The following is a 21048-nucleotide window of genomic DNA, read 5'->3' as shown; positions in this document are numbered from 1 at the left end:
GTCCCTCCCACAATGGTAAGATTCCCCCCACCGTAGTTTGTGTATCTTCCCCTCCCACAATGGGGAGATTTCCCTGTAATAGTGTTTATCTCTGCCTCTCCCATGAGCCTTCCATGTTCCAGGACTAGGAGGGTGGACAGTGATTACGTGCCTGCCTTGTCCCGGGACCGGGAGGATGGACAGTGATGACCTGCCTGCCTTGTTCCGGGACCGGGAGGATGGACAGTGATGACCTGCCTTGTCCCGGGACCGGGAGGATGGACAGTGATGACCTGCCTTGTCCCGGGACCGGGAGGATGGACAGTGATGACCTGCCTTGTCCCGGGACCGGGAGGATGGACAGTGATGACGTGCCTGCCTTGTCCCGGGACCGGGAGGATGGACAGTGATGACCTGCCTTGTCCCGGGACCGGGAGGATGGACAGTGATGACGTGCCTGCCTTGTCCCGGGACCGGGAGGATGGACAGTGATGACGTGTCTGCCTTGTCCCGGGACCGGGAGGATGGACAGTGATGACGTGCCTGCCTTGTCCCGGGACCGGGAGGATGGACAGTGATGACGTGTCTGCCTTGTCCCGGGACCGGGAGGATGGACAGTGATGACGTGTCTGCCTTGTCCCGGGACCGGGAGGATGGACAGTGATGACGTGTCTGCCTTGTCCCGGGACCGGGAGGATGGACAGTGATGACGTGTCTGCCTTGTCCCGGGACCGGGAGGATGGACAGTGATGACGTGTCTGCCTTGTCCCGGGACCGGGAGGATGGACAGTGATGACCTGCCTTGTCCCGGGACCGGGAGGATGGACAGTGATGACCTGCCTTGTCCCGGGACCAGGAGGATGGACAGTGATGACGTGTCTGCCTTGTACCGGCACCAGGAGGATGGACCATGACTGCATGATTTCTGTGTCCTAGGACCAGGATGGTGGACAATAATGATGTGCCTTCCATGTCCCAGGACTAGAAGGCACAGCATTAATGATCATACCTGTCCTACCATACCATGTTTGTGCACGAGGAGAACACTTTTTTTTTTCTTTTTTTTTTTTTTTAATGCTGTACCTACCTGGTCCTGTGACCTAAGGGATGCACACTGATAATGTAGATTAGTAGTTCTCAATCTTTTTTTAGGCAAGGGACCCTCTAAAATTATGGACAATCTTGAGGCACCCCATTCAAAATGTGTAAAAAAACAAAAACAAAAAAACACTACTCCTGATAGTTTTCTATAACACAGCAACATCCATACACATAGGACGCCCAACACTAGAAGGGATTTATTCTTCCAAAGTAAATACACTTTTTCACACTGGTACTGACTAATATTCTAGTGTTTCCCTTCTCTCTTGGGTATTTCTCCATCACTGAGCTGATACAACCCCAGCACTGATAGAGGGGGCACGGAGGGTCAAACTAGGATGCTGTGCAGGCAGCTGACATCCTACTTACAACTGATGATGCCCTTGGTGGTCAGGATACCGGCGGCTTGAAGGTCCTAATGGTGCACAATGAAAACCTGTGGCTTTGTGTAACTAAAAGGCTGTCTTGTGCCACCCGCTGTCTTGTATACACATTTTGGGCAATTTTAGACATTTTGCCAAGTAACCCCTCAAGAAACCTCAAGTCACCCCAGGGTGCCTGGGCCCCCTGGTTGAAGAAGGCTGATGTAGAGAACTTGTCCGGACTCCTGGAGATGTGTAGTGATGATGTGCATACCTTGTTCCAGCACTCAGGATGATGAACCCCCTTCCAGGATTCTCTGCTGTGCTGAACATCTGAAGTTCTAGAGGTGGAACATTCTGCTGGTTTCCTCACGGGTGATCAAATGATATTCTAGAGAAGATCTCTGTTTAATTACACAGCAGGAAGTAGAAGGTGGTGAACCTTGTTCATGGCTCTGTACAGCGGCACACAATATGCTGGGGGTTACAGCACAATATGGCAGACCTGTCCTGGGAATAGTCAGCTGTGGACACATTGTCTTTGCGGACATTTTGGTGAATTGCAGAAATGGCTTCCTTGATCATTGGCAGCACTTGCTGAAACTCTTTGCTGCTTGTCTCCAGGGGTGTCTCTTCCTGTGGATCACGCTCAATGTTAAAAACTAAAGGAGGGTTATGATGTCGCTCAGGTCCGATCTTCCCATCACAGCTCAATGCTCCACCTAGAATACATTCAGTGTATGACAATCACAAGCAGTACGTCTCTGAGGGTTGGCCATGGATCTGATACAATTATTAGATACCACAGAATATATGAAATCCCTGAGGACCAGCCATTTTCCTAATAATATATGTTGTTGCTGGTTTTTCTCAGTGAAGGGGGGGGGGAGGTGAATAGCTGTTGGTTAGCAGCAGTCTGTAAAAATGTAGCTGTCTGGCCAAAGAACTCTGCCATTGGTGCCGTACAGGTGTTATGGGATTGATTTCCATATGTTTAGCTCTCTATCACCCATGGAGGAACACATGATTCATATCTGGGTTATCCTGCCACGTTGTGGAAGAACCAACACTACAAGGAATAAAACTGGAGACCCCTCCCATGACCAGCATGCTTCAGTTTTTGCTAGTGTTCTTAAAAAGAGATACACAGAGCTAAGAGACAGATGGTCATTCAAGTCCCTCTTGTTGATTTCTTGGTGGCTTTGGACTAGGCCTACCTAGTTTGGGGGTATCCTGTGAGCACAGTTGTTCCTAGGTGTTGCACTTGTGGCTGTCACTGCAACACCCAGTTCAGTGTCTATGTAGGGTGAGCCTGGAAGTGTGCTTCAAAGTACCTTTCAGGTCTTGCTGAGCTGTCACTTCTGGTTTGGCACTATGACCCAGTCTTCAAACGCTTGCTTTGCTAGTGGGCAGTGCAGGCCAGACACCCTGTCAGGAGTTCCCTTCATTTTTTTGGGCTATAGGGTGAATTGTGTGATAATTTTTCTGGTGCTCTCTGTTTATGAGCATTCAAATCTTGTTTTCCCACCAGCAGCAGCATGAGTGGTAGTGCCTAGCAAAGTGATGCTGAGGTCCTTTGCAGGGTTCAAGAATGCATATATTTTGAGCCTGCCCTCTATTTGTCAGGAAGCTGAGTGGACATCTGTGGGCCGAATGGAGCAGAGGCTTGTGTCCACTTCTTACTACCCACCTGTTGTTTGAACAAGGCATTAGTGATAGCAAACCCACTTCCTTGCTTTTACCTGAGAAAACTAACTCCAGGTAGAAGAAAAGTTTTTCCTCTCTAATTGATGTCATTGGCATAATTCTGAAGTTGGAGAATTAACCTGTCCATTCTGCTACCTCAGTGCATGGCCTTGGCTCCAATAAGCCCCAGTGGTTTGTTCATATCTTCTTCAGCACCCTTTATTTGATGAGTTCATCTATAAGGTCTGCTAAGACCCTAAAAGACTGTTCTCACTTAGACCTCATTGGTGCTCCTTATTTAAGGGATCCCGTGGACAAATATTTTGAGGCCTAGTCCTAATCTATATTTATACTCTCTGGTTCTGCAATGCATTAGCAATTCTAGCATTAGTGGCCTAGACTCTCAACAATCGGTCCAAATCCTACCAACAAGATTTGGCAGATGAGCATCAGCTGGTAGATGTTAAAAACCAGATGGTTCTTATGTTGAATTCTATGTTTTATGTGTTGTTGGATACCAATCATTTGCTTAACACTAGCGTGGATGGTGGGACAGGCTTCCAAAAGGCCTTTCTCTATATGCCCTTTGTGGGGGTATCTGTTCTATCCTGGACAGTAAGGCCCTCAATGTGTTCATTCACAGCCACAAGTTTTGGATGGAGTTCCCGATTTGTAGCCTTTGTTTTAAGATTCTCTTCTATACCTTTTTGTTCAACAAGGTGCTGCCTCCACTCCTGGCTTTGTTGCATTTCCAAGACCCTCAGGTGGCCTTGGAGGACAACATGTCAATTACTATAAAAGCTTTGCAAGACTGTGGAGCTGCCCAGATCCTGCAGAAGGTGTTATTGGTTTCAACCCATCATCTGGGGTCTCTGGGGCAGGTCTTGGACAGCTCTCTGACACCTCTCTGACACTTGTGTTTATCTCTTGCAGAAAAACTGCTGACACTCCAGCCTCAGATCTGTGCTGTCTGATGAATCCACCAGTGAATCGGTCAATGGATTGCAGAACCAGACTGTTATTCAAGCCTTTGGTCCAAAGGATCTAAAGTACTTCTTGCACATTTCCCAGGTTTTTACGGCTGGCACATGGTCTAAGTTTTTTACCAGATAAATGTCTCATTCTCAGCCAGTGCTAGCTTTGGCAGTAAAGTGTTGCAGCTGGCTTTGTGAGTTGACAACAATTCTTTTTCCTTGTTAGACTCTTTGGACTGTGTTATTTGCCTATAAGAATCCTGTACCCCTCAATGGATGATGGGGAAAATGGGATTTTTGTGTTTGCTGCTTATGGCCATTGCTCATGGTACTGCATGCTACAGACAGCATGCTGGTTGTGGGAGAGATTATCGTTCCGGCTTCCAATTTGATGTGTTTACTTTTAGTGTCCAATACTGCTGCAGACGGCAAAATCTCCCAATGGATAAAGAATCCTGTGTCTCTCGAAGGATGCTAAGAAAAGGGTTTTATGGTGAGGACAACAATGGCATTAGTAAAACCCACCCTTTGGTATGGCTAACCCCCCCCCCCATTATGGATGGAGTGGAGAACCTGTCGAGCTTTAATTGCTGTCTGTATCCCTGTTAGGGAGAGTCTCTCTCTCTCTCGCTCTCTCTCGTGTTTACAATTTAAACTTAAAGAACGTTCATAATTGTGAGGTGTCCCCTAATCTGAAAAAGAGGGAAGCACTTCTAATGGGGACACTAGTTCTGGTGACAACCACATCTTCCCTGTCTTTGGAGGACTGTTTCACACTTCCTGTTGTGGCTAAGGGACAGAAAATGAAGGAAATTTCCCCTTTTGAGACAAGTGGAGGGGGGGGGACCTGATGGGTTCTAACCATTACTCTATCAAAAGTGAGACAAGGTTTTTCCTTTTACTCTATTCTAAACCATACCTGTGGTATAAAAAGCCTTGTATGGACCCAACCGAATTGCTTCTATGTCTCCATACTGCCCTCCTGCTCCGCTGTTGGGATGATAAAGGATCTACAGAAGAAAATCACAAATATCATTTGTATGAGAGAGTTTTCCTGCCACATTTATATCCTGCAGAGCAGCACTGACAGCTGATGCCAAATTTGAGACAAGCCACTAGCTGCTGATCATTGCAGATCATAGGGACTCCAGCCTGAAAATGTATGCCACCTATAGTCTGCATCTGATTGGTTGTCATATGTTTGCACATTTGTATACAGTGACTGACACATGATGGGGATTACATCAGATCACCCAGCAGTTTTGACTGGACCAAGTTTATGATTTCGATGACTGGGCTCAGCTAAAAGGCCTGGCTTCATCTGCAGGTGCCATTTGAGGCGTCCAAGGAATACAGACTGAACCCCATGCTCTATGTCTGGCTGAGAGATCTTCAAAGAAAGCTGAGCTCATGGAGTGTTTGATGCCTGTGATCTATCTATAACCTGAAGCAGCTGGAGAGATGAGACACTCTGTGGCCCCGTGGCTGATGTGCGTCATCTCTGACTTTCAGAGACTCACTGACCTCATCCAATGTTCCCAGAATCTGCCTCCCATACTGCCAGCACCTACCTGGTGTCCTGTTTGTGCCCTTCCACAGAGGATCGCAGAGATGTCTATACCGTCAAACTGCCGATTGGCTGGAAGAGTGCCATTTGCCAGACTTACTATTGTGGGGAAAATGTCCAGCATGCTAGAAGAAAAAGAGCCAGGACATTTCTCATTGTGGAAGATGCATTGTTAGTCCCACACAGAGACAGATGTTTTATAGAACATATGGCGGAACAGTTTGACTACAATTTCCCAGTAGGCATCATCAACCTATTATGTGACCTTAGCTGACTCATGGAGAGGAGCCACCAAATGGGTTGTCAGGTAAGAAGCTTCCCGTAATCAATAATGACTGAGGCAGCATATGTCTGTCATCAGTGGCCAATCAGCTCTCACTGCCATTATTCTGACCTTCAGGCACTCTATTATTAGGGGCAGCACAGTGGCGAGGTGGTTAGCACTGTCACCTGGCAGTACTAGGGTTGCTGATTCAAGTCCCAACCATGATTATCATGGACAATGATGACAATAGGATATTGGATTCTCAAATACTGGGAGCTGTGATGTGAATGGGAACACTTTCTATTGATTGTGGTGGAGCTGGCTGTGGTCATTATGTGCTGGGGTGATATTTATTCAGTAACTGAGGACATGGTTCAAAGTCTATGTTCCAAATCACTCAGTTCTGGAAGGTTCAGTTCAAGCATGTTCCAGATCAGATAAAACGTTTTCAGATACTTTTGCTGAGTGTAGTTCCTCCCTCACCCGGGTTCCATTGTCGCCTGTGCTGGAGCTAGAAGACACATGACTTTCTACATTCTACACCTCTGTGAGATCCATGGTTTGTGTCAGATATGTTGTGATGCAGTTGTGTCGGCATAGGTGACAAATGGTGTCGGGATACAAACCGACATGAACACTTTACAGCTGAGTCATCTCAGTACACTACTTGTTTATTCCACCAGAAGCAGGTAACCCGGGGCTGCAGTAGTGTATTGTGGTGGGATCCTCTGCTCAGGCCTTTTGTGTTTGGCTAGAGTTCCACTATGACTCTTCTAGTCAGCACACTGCTCCTTACACCTGAAATAGTTTCCTTGCTGGAGAGATATTTAGACCCACATACTTGCAGGTTCTGCTGGGTGTTTGGAATTAGATAAGGGTGATCCTGGAGCCTTCACTTACCTCAGCAGGGCAGAGCTTGTCCTGTTTTCTGGAACCACCTCTGGCCAGTACACAATGGTGGGGACACGATGGCCACCTTCCCATGTTGTCTGTTTTGCTGCGCTACCACCTGGGATGAGAAGACTTTGCATGAAGTGCAATCTGTCATATATTGAATGTAAAAGGATAAGAACTGCACTCCAAATTGTGCTCTACTCAGTTACTTCATGTGATTATCTGTAATAGATCTACAGCCATAGTATCTCCACCCAGAGAAACCAACTACTCCTTATGGCTTTCACCACCATGTGGCTTTATGAAAAGGATGCCTGATACTAGATTCTATGACTGGATGTCCATTATGGATGAACCAATAAAGTACCTCAGAATATCAGAGTCTTAAGGGTGGTTCTTATCTTATATTTGTATGTGATGGTAGACCACCATGGGCTTCTAGAACCTGCCCCCATAGATCTAATGAAAACACCAGTCCAGAGTGTTGCTTCAGCCTGAGATTGTGTCACTGGGGCTTATGTCTGTCCTTGCAGATTCTTTGGACCATCTGTGGCTTTCACCACATTATATCTTTCAGTTTGGTGGAGCAGGTTGTCTACTTGGGATCTTATCGGTGCCATGGTACATCTCCACCTATTGAAGGCCTATCACTCTCCCAGCAGATATATAGGAACATGTGTTGCCGTCACCCATAAAATCTCTCTTCACCTACTGCAGGCCTATCACTATCTTCTGTTTTTGCTCTTAGTTTGTCCTCATTACCGTGTGCTGTTTGCCATGCTCCTGTATACGGTCCTGTACTTCCTGCAAGGTCACACTTCTCCGCCCAGGGTCCGTTGTCACCTGGGGAACAGGAATAGAGCTGTATTACATGGCTAGTGACATGGGAGGAGGACCTGGTCTTTCTTTAGTACCTGTAAACCAGACCAGAGTGTTGTGGTCAACATTATCTATTATCTGTCCGATCAGCCAGTCCATCTCCTGCATGCTGTCCTTGTATGGTGTCCTGGTAGGACCGACTGCCAGGGGAACGTGCATATGTGCAAGGGCCACATACAGGAAGTACGACATCCCCCGAGCCCTAGACAGAGAGGAAAGTAGACCTAAGAGGGCACTCTTATTGCTGGTTCTTGAGTTTGTCATTGTGAGTCAGATGAAGGCCCCATTATTCTGATACTTCACCTGGTTCGCTGGAGACACAGTGGGCCTAAATTAGTATTACTAAACCCTGTACCCCGCATTCGCTGTATCCGCTCCCCCCGGACCCCGCATTCACTATATCCACTCCCCCCGGACCCCGCATTCGCTATATCCGCTCCCCCCGGACCCCGCATTCGCTGTATCCGCTCCCCCCGGACCCCGCATTCGCTGTATCCGCTCTCCCCCCGGACCCCGCATTCGCTGTATCCGCTCTCCCCCCGGACCCCGCATTCGCTGTATCCGCTCTCCCCCCGGACCCCGCATTCGCTGTATCCGCTCTCCCCCCGGACCCCGCATTCGCTGTATCCGCTCTCCCCCCGGACCCCGCATTCGCTGTATCCGCTCTCCCCCCGGACCCCGCATTCGCTGTATCCGCTCTCCCCCCGGACCCCGCATTCGCTGTATCCGCTCTCCCCCCGGACCCCGCATTCGCTGTATCCGCTCTCCCCCCGGACCCCGCATTCGCTGTATCCGCTCTCCCCCCGGACCCCGCATTTGCTCTGTATTTGCTAGTAATGCAGTAATCACTGACTTGGCATCTCTGATGAACTCCGTGGCCCTGTCTGCATATCTGCTGGCCAAGCTGTTTAAATCCACCGGCTGATCCAAAATCCGAGAGTTTTCCATCAGTGGTAATCCCAGCTTTGTGTTACATCCACCCACAGACCTGCAAAAACAAACATTTAACTGAATATATCTCATATTCTGTCCCGGACTGTATCCACTCCAACTCCACATATTCTTACTGTCATCTCTCACTTCATTATTATACATTTATATAGCTCTGACATATACCGCAGCGCTATACAGAGAACACTGAGCCAGTCACATCCGTCTCTGTGCCAGAGGAGCTTACACTCTTCGTACAACCCACAGAGGGTATCATTAGGAAGAATAAAGCCTCATTGTTGGTGAGGTATGGTACAAATTCATTGGAGTCAGTGAAAAGAATGATATCTTAAAGGTGATGTCTTTGTGCAGAATGGTGCCTGATCATGGTGTCAGTGGGCAGAATGGTGCCTGATCATGGTGTCAGTGGGCAGAATGGTGCCTGATCATGGTGTCAGTGGGCAGAATGGTGCCTGATCATGGTGTCAGTGGGCAGAATGGTGCCTGATCATGGTGTCAGTGGGCAGAATGGTGCCTGATCATGGTGTCAGTGGGCAGAGTGGTGCCTGATCATGGTGTCAGTGGGCAGAATGGTGCCTGGTTGTTAGTGTCATTGAGAACAATGGGGTCCCATAGATGGTGTTAGTGAAAGGAATGTCTGATCGTTGGTGTCATTGTAATAAGAATAGTGGTTGTAGTATTGCAGGAAACAGAAGTCATCACATGACCCATGTTCTCTTAACCTTCTGATCTTCCAGAGGCCAAAATCATATGAACATAGTTCTCCTCACCATGTAATCTTACTGCAAGAGAATTCCTGTATGGCAACTGGCTAATAGAAATGAGCATAGGCTCGCGTATGTGCGCAAACATGGGCGCACAGAGGTGCACACACGCGGGAGCCTGCCCACTGTTTCTGGTGCCAGACAAACTATTTAAAGGAGGCTCTGACTCCCAGTCCGTGCTGACTGTTCTTCAGCTAACTTCCTGCTGTATCCGGTGTGTATCAGTTGCTGACCCGGCTTCCCATCGACCTGCTCTTGGATCCTGTTTATGCTTCTGCTGATCGGTTTCTGATCCTGGCTTCCTCCTGACCTCGTCCCTGTCTGATGTTCCGGTACCTCATCGCCTGCTCGTTGCTGACCCTGGCTATTACTCTGACTACGCTTCCGGCTCCAGTTTGGCTCTACAGTCCTGCCGAGTGCCTGTCCTGGCTGTCATTACATCAGCTCTGGTTGTCATGGTGTGTTCTGGCCTCACGCTTATCAGAAGTTCCAGCAAGCCACGTGCCCAGATCTTGCAGTTCCAGTGGAGTGCCTCCTTAACTTCAGCTTGCCGTTCTGGCATCTCCTCTGTTCCTGACTGGATGCCCTATCTGATTTACCGAGGTTACATCACCAGCTGCAAGTTCCACAATCCATATCCGCAGGCACCCGTGTTCCTCCTGTCCCTCGGCACCATCTGTTTCACCTTCAGTGGGGCTTGGGTTGGAGATACAAGAGAGGCCGACCTCGTCAATTCAGACTTCTATCAGGTACGTGACACTTACACATAGAAACTGAAAAGTGATGGCAGAATAAAGACCAAGCGGTCCATCCATTCCACATGTATTGTATTTCCCTTCCTTTTTCTTGGTTAATTTTGAGTATAGAACTATGTTGGTTCCTAGCATGTTGGAAGCCACTTGCTGTTGACTGACTCCAAACATCAACTACTATTTCTGTAAAGTCATGCTATCTACAGTTAGTTTAGTACTTTCCTCCCGCAGTGTGAGGTCATGTCTCTGTGTTCCTCATCCTGTGTTCTCTCTGGAACATTCCCACCTGGGATATATTTATTCAGCACCTTTAGATTATGTGCTCCATCAGTGGCTTCAGACATGAAGGCAGGTAAGTGCAGCTTTTCTGTATGTTATGTGGAAGGATGGAGAGCAGGTAGCATTGTACACGCACACGCAGCTATTTGTAGAAGACAATGTTTGCTGTTCTCACTGTTCCTATATTACTTGGTACTGACATCCAGACAGGCAATGTGTTGGGTGACATGAGCTTTGGACTGACTCTTCCATGTGCAATCATCATATATGACACTGAGAAGAGGGAAGACACAGTCACTATATATTACCTGTATCGTGTCTCTTGCAGGCTCCAAGGACAAGGTGGGCAGGGTGGAAGGTTGTACCCGGCTGTGTCTGAGCAGCCCATGTCGTTACTGTATGGGATTCCATAGTAGAAATGAAAGCCTGAGAAGAGGAAGCAGAAATGTCAGCCAGGGACAGGGACCTCACTGGTGTCCTTCCCTCACATGTGATAACTGGGTGCAGCAATATAGAACCTTCTTCAGGATGGAGCCTTAGGAGATCAGTGCACAGTGCTGCCCCATACTGGGGTAAGGAGCCATTAGTCATCTCACAGGTATCGATGGCAACATGCGTTTGTAAGGTGCCCTGACAAATTGTAGTGTCTGTACACCTCCCAACTCCCTGGATGTAAGTATTAGGTGTCAGCAGGAAAGAGATTATACGTTCTATTCGTGAGTGTATAGAAAGAAGCAGAACCACTTCTAGAATGATCCAAATCCAAGCAATAGGTGAGCTACTACCGAACCTCATCATGTGTGTTCTGTGAACCATGCTGCTGGAGGATTCCAGAGAACTCCTCACATCAGGGGTGCATGGGTCTGCTCCCAGATTTAGATTCCAAATCTTTTGACTCTTATTGCCAGCTAAAGGAAAATTCTTAATTCTCAAAAGTATCATGAATTAGTTTAAGCAGTTAGTATCTGCTGTATAGCAGTTTTACTGCAACAGAGCGGACTCCCTGTGCGAAATCCTGTAAATAGGTGATCTACACTCCCGTTTGAGGACACGGGGCACATGCCACCCGCTGGCCCAGCAGTGTTGTGATTCGGTATACCTACAGGCCAATGATGTTTGTCCTGAACCTGCTGATCAGCTGTACCCAATCAGAGCTTAGCCTGTGCCTGTGTTTACATTGCAGAGGAAATGACACAATCTTCTCTCCCGGGAGCACATTCAGTCCCAGAGAAAGAAAGCAGATCCATGGGTCAAACACTACACTTTTACAATAAAAGCACAGCTAGGTCACAATCCCCTGATCCCTGAGTGCCACTCTACCTTTTGGTGAACTGGCGAGCACCAGCGGCCTAGTACATCCTGGTCTTTCACATTCCAGCACTGCAGTATCACTTGGTGACGTGGCGAGTCCCATAAGTGCAGTACAAGCTGGTGCGGTGGAGAGCACAAGTAGTGTCCCGCAACCACCAACAATTCACACACAGGCCCCTAGAGCCCCTAGTATCCTTCCGGATGTGCTTGCAAATTCCGATTGGTAGCCCACAAATTCTGCAGCACCTGTACTCCCCCAAACGCCCCCCCGTTCACTACCCAACCCAAAATTTTGGTAGAAACAGCAAATGTAACTTTTTCTCCCTTGATTTTTTTTTTTTTTTTCCCTTGGATCGGTTTTTCACAGAAGATTTGTATGGATTGTGGATCAAAGCAATTTATACACACTAATTTATTGCCACCAAGAGGGCAACAGGCTTTACATGTACTTTCAGATTTACAAAGGAAACAATAGTCACACACCCCCAACCCTCCCCCCCCCCCCCCCCCCCTTCCCAGATGCTCTGACTACATCGGTGGCAGATAGTTTGGGACTTGGTGTCACCCTTTTTCCATTTGGGTTACCACTTATACGTGGCCAATTTTTATTCAAGCGTGCCACAATGTAGACATTGGTACAATCTTAGAATTGGCATATGTGACACCGTGCAACCTAATTGCCGGGGCTTCCCCAACGGCTTGTAAATTCCCATCTTTGGAAGGGGGAGAAAGCCTTGAAAAATGTTGAATTGATCGCAGTGAGTGGAAGGACAAATGGGATGTTTTCATCCTGTCTTCCATTCACGCAGACACAACCATCCAAATTTCCATGGCAGCTGCTTTGTTGAGAAGCCCCTCTGTGTCCATGACCAGAACCTTAACATGGGAGGGGTGGACTTCAGTGACCAGATGATGAAGCTGGACTTTGTTTCCTGTAAAGCCAGATACTGGTACAAACACATGTCTGTATATTTATTTCATTTAGCTCTATATAATGCTTTTGTGCTGCAACTGGACAAAGTGGATCCTTCTGAAAATCCCAGGAAGAGCTCATCACGACCCTTTTGTATGCAGAAGGTGCTGTGGCCCCAACCCAGATGCAGTTACCCGGCTGCATGAGAGGCATTTTCCTGCACTGGACAAACCTCAAGTAGGATAAATGAATACTTCCTATAAATCAAGAAGAAGGTGCTTACCCCGTGAGTTTGGATGATAGGGCCCATGGTGACCTAAATGCCATTTACCTGAAAAATAACAACTGGATTTTTAGTGCTGGGAAATGTTGATTGTACACACAGAAAACGTGAAAACATTGAGCATGTGACTTATTCCTGTACAAGGTAGAGATCACCACTCCCATGGAAGATACAGTAGAACTGCTCATGCTAAAGACATGCTATTATGTTATTAAGCATATGATAAAGCTATTTGGCTCAGGGCCCCAAAGCACATGGAACAATCCATGCAATGACAACATACCAATGAGACCGGTGTAATAACCAGATTCCTTTAGGACATCTGCCAGTGTTGTCTCATTCAGGGGAAGACCACCACAGGAGGTTACGGCAAAGTTGTGTGTAACTCCGTTACGGATTCCCAGCCTTCCAGTGAGTAGTGAGGCCCGGGATGGTGAGCAGGTGGAAGCTCCAGAATGGAAATCCACTAATCTAGGGAAAACACCATATTCCAATGTAGAGTAACTATCTGATGACTGGGTTTTGTCATCAGAACTTTCAGCTTTCTACATTAAAAGCTTACATTCATCTGAAGAAACATTACAGGCTGAACAAGAAGGTAGGGCACACCTACCTTAATCCCTTTGAAGCCATTTTCTCTAGGTTTGGAGTTGTTGCTGTCTCTGTGGCATTATTTGCACCAAGATCTCCCCATCCCATGTCATCTGCTAAAATGATGATGATGTTGGGCTTTTTATAAGTCTTGTTTTCCAAGATAGCATTTGAAAGCCAGAGGTTAAAGTGAGCACACAGAAAGAATGTGACCAATAAAGTCAACGGGGCAGTGGAGAATGTGATCATTATTGTTAACATTCAGCAATGATTGAGTGAGATATCCCTCCAAGACCAAGACAAATATCAGCAGTACATTCCTTTTCCTTGTGGATTTGGGCAACAATTGATGACACCAATGAGCCTAGATTAAAAATAATCTCAGCTTCAGGATTGTATGGGAATTCTCAGGAGTTCATTTGCAGAAAGCCACATCCGTGTCCTCCAAGGGAAGCTGTGATTGACCGTTCGAAGGTCATGAACGCTGGAAAACACAAATGGTGTATATTTATATGACTGGCCAGAAGAATTCATCTATACAGTTTGCACAGATTTTAATGTATTGTCATGATTCTATTTAGAGCTGTATGTGTTTATATCATCATGGAGTGATCCTGCTGACTCCCTGAAGTCTCCTCTTTTCCCAAAGGACCAAGTCACCATCAGAATGCTCCGCTACATGGATGAATAGTATCAATACAGGTAGATGTTAGATGGACATATCTGTGCAGAAATCCTGACTATAGACACAGGGAAGACTTAGAATCCACATCCAATGTGGTCAGCTTTGACCCACTCGCCTCAGGTCTTTTGAACATGTTTGGGACCATGCTGGTTTGATGCTCACTGAATCATAATCCCTCACGTGAAGAGATCTGAGCCTAAATTACAATCTAAACAAATCCATTGATGGATAACAGCTGGGCACTACATATTGGGACTTGGCAGCAAAATATTGGAACACAACAAATACAAAGTCACTATAAAGTGATAATTGACTAAAGATTTTCAACAAGTATTTGCATGCAGAAAGGATTGCTTAAGTGACTCGGCGGCCATGTACACCCAAATCTTGGTTTATAGCAGAGGAAATGTGGTTATTGGGGGGAGATTTGCAATCACATTACCTTGATGTTGACACTGGGACTTGTGCAGTCACTTGGAGTTTGGTTACCGTCACAATGAGAGCTGGCAGCATTAGGAGTATACCCCACTGTCATCTATTGCCCCAGTGTTTGTATTATCTGTGTCACATAAAAGGCCATAACACAGATGTGACTAGTGAATACATGAGCTTGCAGCCCCGAAGCCAAAAGCAACATTCAGATTAATAATGAAATGACCGTAAAGACTTTTTCATGTAGCACTTGTTCCTTCACCCTACTTACAACAAACAGGTCACAGGAATATGAATGGGACAGGATAACTAGGAGCATTGGGTATTTCCCTTGACCCCTGCCTGTCCCCACAATGATGTTCCATGAATGCTCACCTAAAGCTTAGACGTTGTGAAATGAATTAGATCCTCACCAGCTTGTAGATTACCTCCATTCTGCAATCAGATGGCACCTACTTGACCACATGAGGCAAAGCCAGGTACTCCAGGCCATATCTTTTCTTCCTCTTAGTCAGGAGTCAGCTAACCACTATCTCAGTCCCCGAAAAACCAGCAGCACTGTTATTATACCCTCCAATGATGTCTATATAATATCACAAATGCAGCTAAAGTTGTCTGTTATTTATTTGGTTATAGATGTGAGGTGTTTTTGAAGAGATGGTTGTACTGGTTGATGTGTAATCAAACCTCAGAGTACATAGCAGTCTAGGGAACACCCCTCGCTGTGGACCTTGGAACCACCTTTCAGCGCAGCTGTGTACATAAATCTCAGCTGACAGCGCTGCGGATGGGTGAGGAATGGATAGACCCCCTTGTTCTTTCCATCCTTGTTCCCTCTTCTCCTACATTTCCGGCTTGATACTCTCTTACCCCCGTTGTTTCTGATGCATAAAGTATACTTTTTGCCTTCACTTTAGGTTTGTCAGTCTGGGAACATAGACTAGTGTATGGTTTTGGTTCTTGGGATTGTAAGTGCCATACTTTCAGCTGGATGTTCAGACTGTACGCGGTTGATATGATGCAATGCATCTTGTTTACTGAGTGAGATGTTTTGTCTAAAAGTGAAGAATGTCGAAGTGGCTGAAAAGTGCCGGGTCATGGACAGTGAGTGGCAGCAGCTGGTCACAAATAGAGCCGGGGAATTCCTGCCTGTGACAAGCCATTTGTTGGCAAGTGTGGATGCCAGCTGTGCAGGCAAGTGAAGGAAGATTTCCGTGGACATCTGCTCCACTCCTGGTGGGCACCCTCACATTGTGTGCAGTGAAGAACATGCTTTGCTTGTACACAGACTTTCAGCCAGGCCAAGAGGAACATGCAACCCAAAGCGACCAATCCTCTTTCATTCCTTTATTCCAGTTTGATAAAAGCTCGGTTCCTGCCAGTTGCAGCAGATCCTATGTTAGTGGTACCTCCTGTCATAGAACACAGCCATGTATACCATCCTGTGCTTTCTCTGTGCTCCTGATGACATTCTGATCCCCCCATTAGGTTCATACCCATGTCAGTAGATAATGTTGTGTGACAGTTCAATATCCTGTACAGACGTTTTCCAGAGAACACTATAGATTTGTCTTTGTCTGCAGAGTTCACTGACAATACTGTAGAACAGGGACACGCTGATCCATGATGCTGGGACTATCATAGAAAAGGTGTTTTTCTTAGCAGTTCAAAGTTTCCAACTTTCTTTGGGCTACTGAACACCTCAACTATATATTATTCTTCTAGAAAAGTATATCTTTCTCTTCCCGTTTTAGAAGATTTGCCATTTGGGACAAAAAGCAAGGACAACTGCAGAATTAGCCAATTTCCTAGTTCTAGTTTGTATACATGAACCCCTCTTTGTCTTCCAGATCAATTAAAAAAAAAAGTCTCTATCACTCCACTGGTTACACAGAAGTTCCTTTCTCCACTTCCAGATATAGTAACATAGCCTGGCTGAAAAAAGACAAAAGTCCATCCAGTTCAACCTTAAAAAAAAAAAAAAAAAAAAAAGTTATAATCCTACACCCAGAGCTGATCCAGAGGAGGCAAAGAAAACCCAGCAAAGCACGATCCAATGTGCTCCTGCTGGGAAAAAATTCCTTCCTGACCCCCCGAGAGGCAATCGGATATTCCCTGGATCAACTTTCTCTATAAATGTTCTATCCAGTTATATTCTGTGTATCCAAGAAAGAATCCAGGACTTTCCTACAGCAACCCACTGAGCTGGCCACACCCAACTCTGGAGGGAGTCTATTCCACATTCTCACAGCTCTTACTGTGAAGAAACCTTTCCGTGTTTGTAGATGACGTAAAGAGTGCCCCCTTGTCCTCTGTGATGACCACAGGGGGAAGAACTACACAGAGTTCACTATATGAACCACTGATGTATTATACATGGAGATCATATCCCCCCTTATGTATTATACATGGAGATCATATCCCCCCTTATGTATTATACATGGAGATCATATCCCCCCCATGTATTATACATGGAGATCATATCCCCCCTTATGTATTATACATGGAGATCATATCCCCCTTATGTATTATACATGGTGATCATATCCCCCTTATGTATTATACATGGAGATCATATCCCCCCCCTTATGTATTATACATGGAGATCATACCCCCCCTTATGTATTATACATGGAGATCATATCCCCCCTTATGAATTATACATGGACATCATATCCCCCCTTATGTATTATACATGGAGATCATATCCCCCCCTTATGTATTATACATGGAGATCATATCCCCCCTTATGTATTGTAAATGGAGATTATATCCCCCTTATGTATTATACATGGAGATCATATCCCCCCTTATGTATTATACATAGAGATCATATCCCCCCTTATGTATTATACATGGAGATCATATCCCCCCCTTATGTATTATACATGGAGATCATATCTCCCCCTTATGTATTATACATGGAGATCATATCCCCCCCTTATGTATAATACATGGAGATCATATCCCCCTTATGTATTATACATGGAGATCATATCCCCCCTTATGTATTATACATGGAGATCATATCCCCCCTTATGTATTATACATGGAGATCATATCCCCCCTTATGTATTATACATGGAGATCATATCCCCCCTTATGTATTATACATGGAGATCATATCCCCCTTATGTATTATACATGGAGATCATATCCCCCCTTATGTATTATACATGGAGATCATATCCCCCCTTATGTATTATACATGGAGATCATATCCCCCCTTATGTATTATACATGGAGATCATATCCCCCCTTATGTATTATACATGGAGATCATATCCCCCCTTATGTATTATACATGGAGATCATATCCCCCTTATGTATTATACATGGAGATCATATCCCCCCCTTATGTATTATACATGGAGATCATATCCCCCCTTATGTATTATACATGGAGATCATATCCCCCTTATGTATTATACATGGAGATCATATCCCCCCTTATGTATTATACATGGAGATCATATCCCCCTTATGTATTATACATGGAGATCATATCCCCCCTTATGTATTATACATGGAGATCATATCCCCCCTTATGTATTATACATGGAGATTATATCCCCCCTTAATCTCCTCTTCTCAGGAGAGAAGTCCAATTCTCCTCTCTTCCTCTAGAAGAATATCCATCTCTCCTCTAGTTGGGTAGGAATCCTAAGATCTCCTGTGCCAAGAAGCTAACTATCTCTACAGATATGATCATTCTGTCTTCACCAGATGTAGTAAAGTCCCAATCCTTCTGGAAGTGAGATGAGTCTAATTCTCTCCTCTGTCTCTTCATTCACCTCTAACATCTCTCATGTTTATATTCAATCCCATTTTTTTTTGCCTACAAGCGTTGCTCTTGGTCTCTGCAATTGAAGGATCAGTGTTGTAGGTTCTGCTCACAGAGGTACCGCTCAGCTATATGTAGTTACTATGCCTGGCGTGTTGTAGTCACCAGGTCTCCACTTGGGAGATGAACTCGTAACTCAGAACATATCACAATGTATATAGGTCAGCTAGAGTGAAAATGCCAGGAGAAGATGTTCCCCGACCTCCCAGCCATGTCAAGGTTTGCTGAAACTAGTCCGAGACGTTTGTACTCGCTACCCTGCACTGTAGGTCCAAGACAATCATCTAAAACCCCAATAGTATGTTACAGACTTCCAACAAGCCATGACGGAGAAAACGTGTCTAACTGCTGATCTTCCCATGAACCTGATTGTGGCAGCAGTTATGGCTATCTCCATCACACATTGATAAGAAGGTCTCCAATTCCTCAAACACAACCAAGTACATGAGTGCAGACACAAGGCCGAGACCTGGGCCAGCTATGTGTCCGTGTATGGGAAGAAAAAAGCAATCCCATCTCTCACTTCTACAACCCTTCCTAACTGTCACTTCTTGTGTCCCATCTGTCACTTCTATAACCATACTTCCTAACTGTCACTTCTTGTGTCCCATCTGTCATTTCTTTACCCATACTTCCTGTCACTTCTTGTGTCCCGTCTCTCACTTCTATAACCATACTTCCTGTCACTTCTTGTGCCCATCTGTCACTTCTTTAACCATACTTCCTAACTGTCACTTCTTGTGTCCCGTCTGTCATTTCTATACCCATACTTCCTGTCACTTCTTGTGTCCCGTCTGTCATTTCTATACCCATACTTCCTGTCACTTCTTGTGTCCCATCTCTCACTTCTACAACCCTTCCTAACTGTCACTTCTTGTGCCCATCTGTCACTTCTATAACCATACTTCCTGTCACTTCTTGTGTCCCGTCTGTCACTTCTACAACCCCACTGTCCCCATTGCTGCATTTATTTTCCTCAATTCACAGCTGGGATAGTAAAGTTTACCATCTCAGCTGTCACTTGTGAAGCCCCTCCATCCCAGCTCCTGGGGTCAGTGGTGGGGTGAGGTGTCAGCTCCTGGGGCAGTGGCGGAGTGAGGTGTCAGCTCCTGGGGTCAGTGGCGGGGTGAGGTGTCAGCTCCTGGGGTCAGTGGCGGGGTTTGGTGTCAGCTCCTGGGGTCAGTGGCGGGGTTTGGTGTCAGCTCCTGGGGTCAGTGGCGGGGTTTGGTGTCAGCTCCTGGGGTCAGTGGCGGGGTTTGGTGTCAGCTCCTGGGGTCAGTGGCGGGGTTTGGTGTCAGCTCCTGGGGTCAGTGGCGGGGTTTGGTGTCAGTGGCGGGGTGAGGTGTGGGCTCCTGGGGTCAGTGTCAGCTCCTGGGGTCAGTGGCGGGGTGAGGCGTCAGCTCCTGGGGTCAGTGGCGGGGTGAAGCGTCAGCTCCTGGGGTCAGTGGCGGGGTGAGGCGTCAGCTCCTGGGGTCAGTGGCGGGGTGAGGCGTCAGCTCCTGGGGTCAGTGGCGTGGTGAAGCGTCAGCTCCTGGGGTCAGTGGCGGGGTGAGGCGTCAGCTCCTGGGGTCAGTGGCGGGGTTTAGTGTCAGCTCCTGGGGCCAGTGGCGGGGTGAGGCGTCAGCTCCTGGGGTCAGTGGCGGGGTGAGGCGTCAGCTCCTGGGGTCAGTGGCGGGGTGAGGCGTCAGCTCCTGGGGTCAGTGGCGGGGTGAGGCGTCAGCTCCTGGGGTCAGTGGCGGGGTGAGGCGTCAGCTCCTGGAGTCAGTGGCGGGGTTTAGTGTCAGCTCCTGGGGCCAGTGGTGGGGTGAGGCGTCAGCTCCTGGGGTCAGTGTCAGCTCCTGGGGTCAGTGGCGGGGTGAGGCGTCAGCTCCTGGGGTCAGTGGCGGGGTGAGGCGTCAGCTCCTGGGGTCAGTGGCGGGGTGAGGCGTCAGCTCCTGGGGTCAGTGGCGGGGTGAGGCGTCAGCTCCTGGGGTCAGTGTCAGCTCCTGGGGTCAGTGGCGGGGTGAGGCGTCAGCTCTTGGGGTCAGTGGCGGGGTGAGGCGTCAGCTCTTGGGGTCAGTGGCGGGGTGAGGCGTCAGCTCCTGGGGTCAGTGTCAGCTCCTGGGGTCAGTGGCGGGGTGAGGCGTCAGCTCCTGGGGTCAGTGGCGGGGTGAGGCGTCAGCTCCTGGGGTCAGTGGCGGGGTGAGGCGTCAGCTCCTGGGGTCAGTGTCAGCTCCTGGGGTCAGTGGCGGGGTGAGGCGTCAGCTCTTGGGGTCAGTGGCGGGGTGAGGCGTCAGCTCTTGGGGTCAGTGGCGGGGTGAGGCGTCAGCTCCTGGGGTCAGTGTCAGCTCCTGGGGTCAGTGGCGGGGTGAGGCGTCAGCTCCTGGGGTCAGTGGCGGGGTGAGGCGTCAGCTCCTGGGGTCAGTGGCGGGGTGAAGTGTCAGCTCCTGGGGTCAGTGGGGGTGCAGTACCTCGGGTCTCCGGTAGAGCCGGCACTCTGGGCGGAGGAGCTGACTCTCCGCAGCGCTCAGTGTCCGTTGGTCTATGAAGAGTTAAT

The 21048-nt window shown here is 47.5% G+C and overlaps 1 protein-coding gene across 1 annotated transcript; it reads right to left on the bottom strand.

Annotated features, from left to right (window-relative positions):
- Window positions 1–1254: 1254 nt before the first annotated feature.
- On the bottom strand, window positions 1255–14060 carry LOC149431283 (arylsulfatase G-like). The gene is made up of 11 exons (XM_089665717.1): window positions 13574–14060; window positions 13244–13431; window positions 12961–13008; window positions 10762–10879; window positions 8561–8695; window positions 7743–7909; window positions 7591–7671; window positions 6835–6943; window positions 5674–5794; window positions 5022–5112; window positions 1255–2164 (listed from the first exon to the last, which is right to left on the bottom strand). Exons 1-11 carry the CDS (start codon window positions 13810–13812, stop codon window positions 1890–1892), a joined length of 1572 nt encoding a protein of 523 aa, XP_089521843.1. The 5' UTR covers window positions 13813–14060; the 3' UTR covers window positions 1255–1889.
- Window positions 14061–21048: the final 6988 nt, after the last annotated feature.

The sequence above is a fragment of the Staurois parvus genome, unplaced genomic scaffold, assembly GCF_062004578.1.
Source record: "Staurois parvus isolate SC_StPar_1 unplaced genomic scaffold, SC_StPar_1.0 ptg002304l, whole genome shotgun sequence".
NCBI lineage: Eukaryota > Metazoa > Chordata > Amphibia > Anura > Ranidae > Staurois > Staurois parvus.
Note: the sequence above shows the minus strand (reverse complement) of the source record. Positions and strands in the feature narration are given on the sequence as shown.

What these genes read in the sequence shown, in the direction of transcription:
- LOC149431283 (XM_089665717.1), bottom strand. Translation starts at nt 13,812, where the DNA reads ATGTTAACAATAATGATCACATTCTCCACTGCCCCGTTGACTTTATTG. An exon ending in AGCATGGCAAACAGCACACG is followed by an intron (nt 6,944 to 7,590) that starts GTAATGAGGACA and finishes TTCTCATCCCAG; the next exon opens with GTGGTAGCGCAGCAAAACAG. An exon ending in CAAGGCTTTTTATACCACAG is followed by an intron (nt 2,165 to 5,021) that starts GTATGGTTTAGA and finishes AATGTATTCTAG; the next exon opens with GTGGAGCATTGAGCTGTGAT.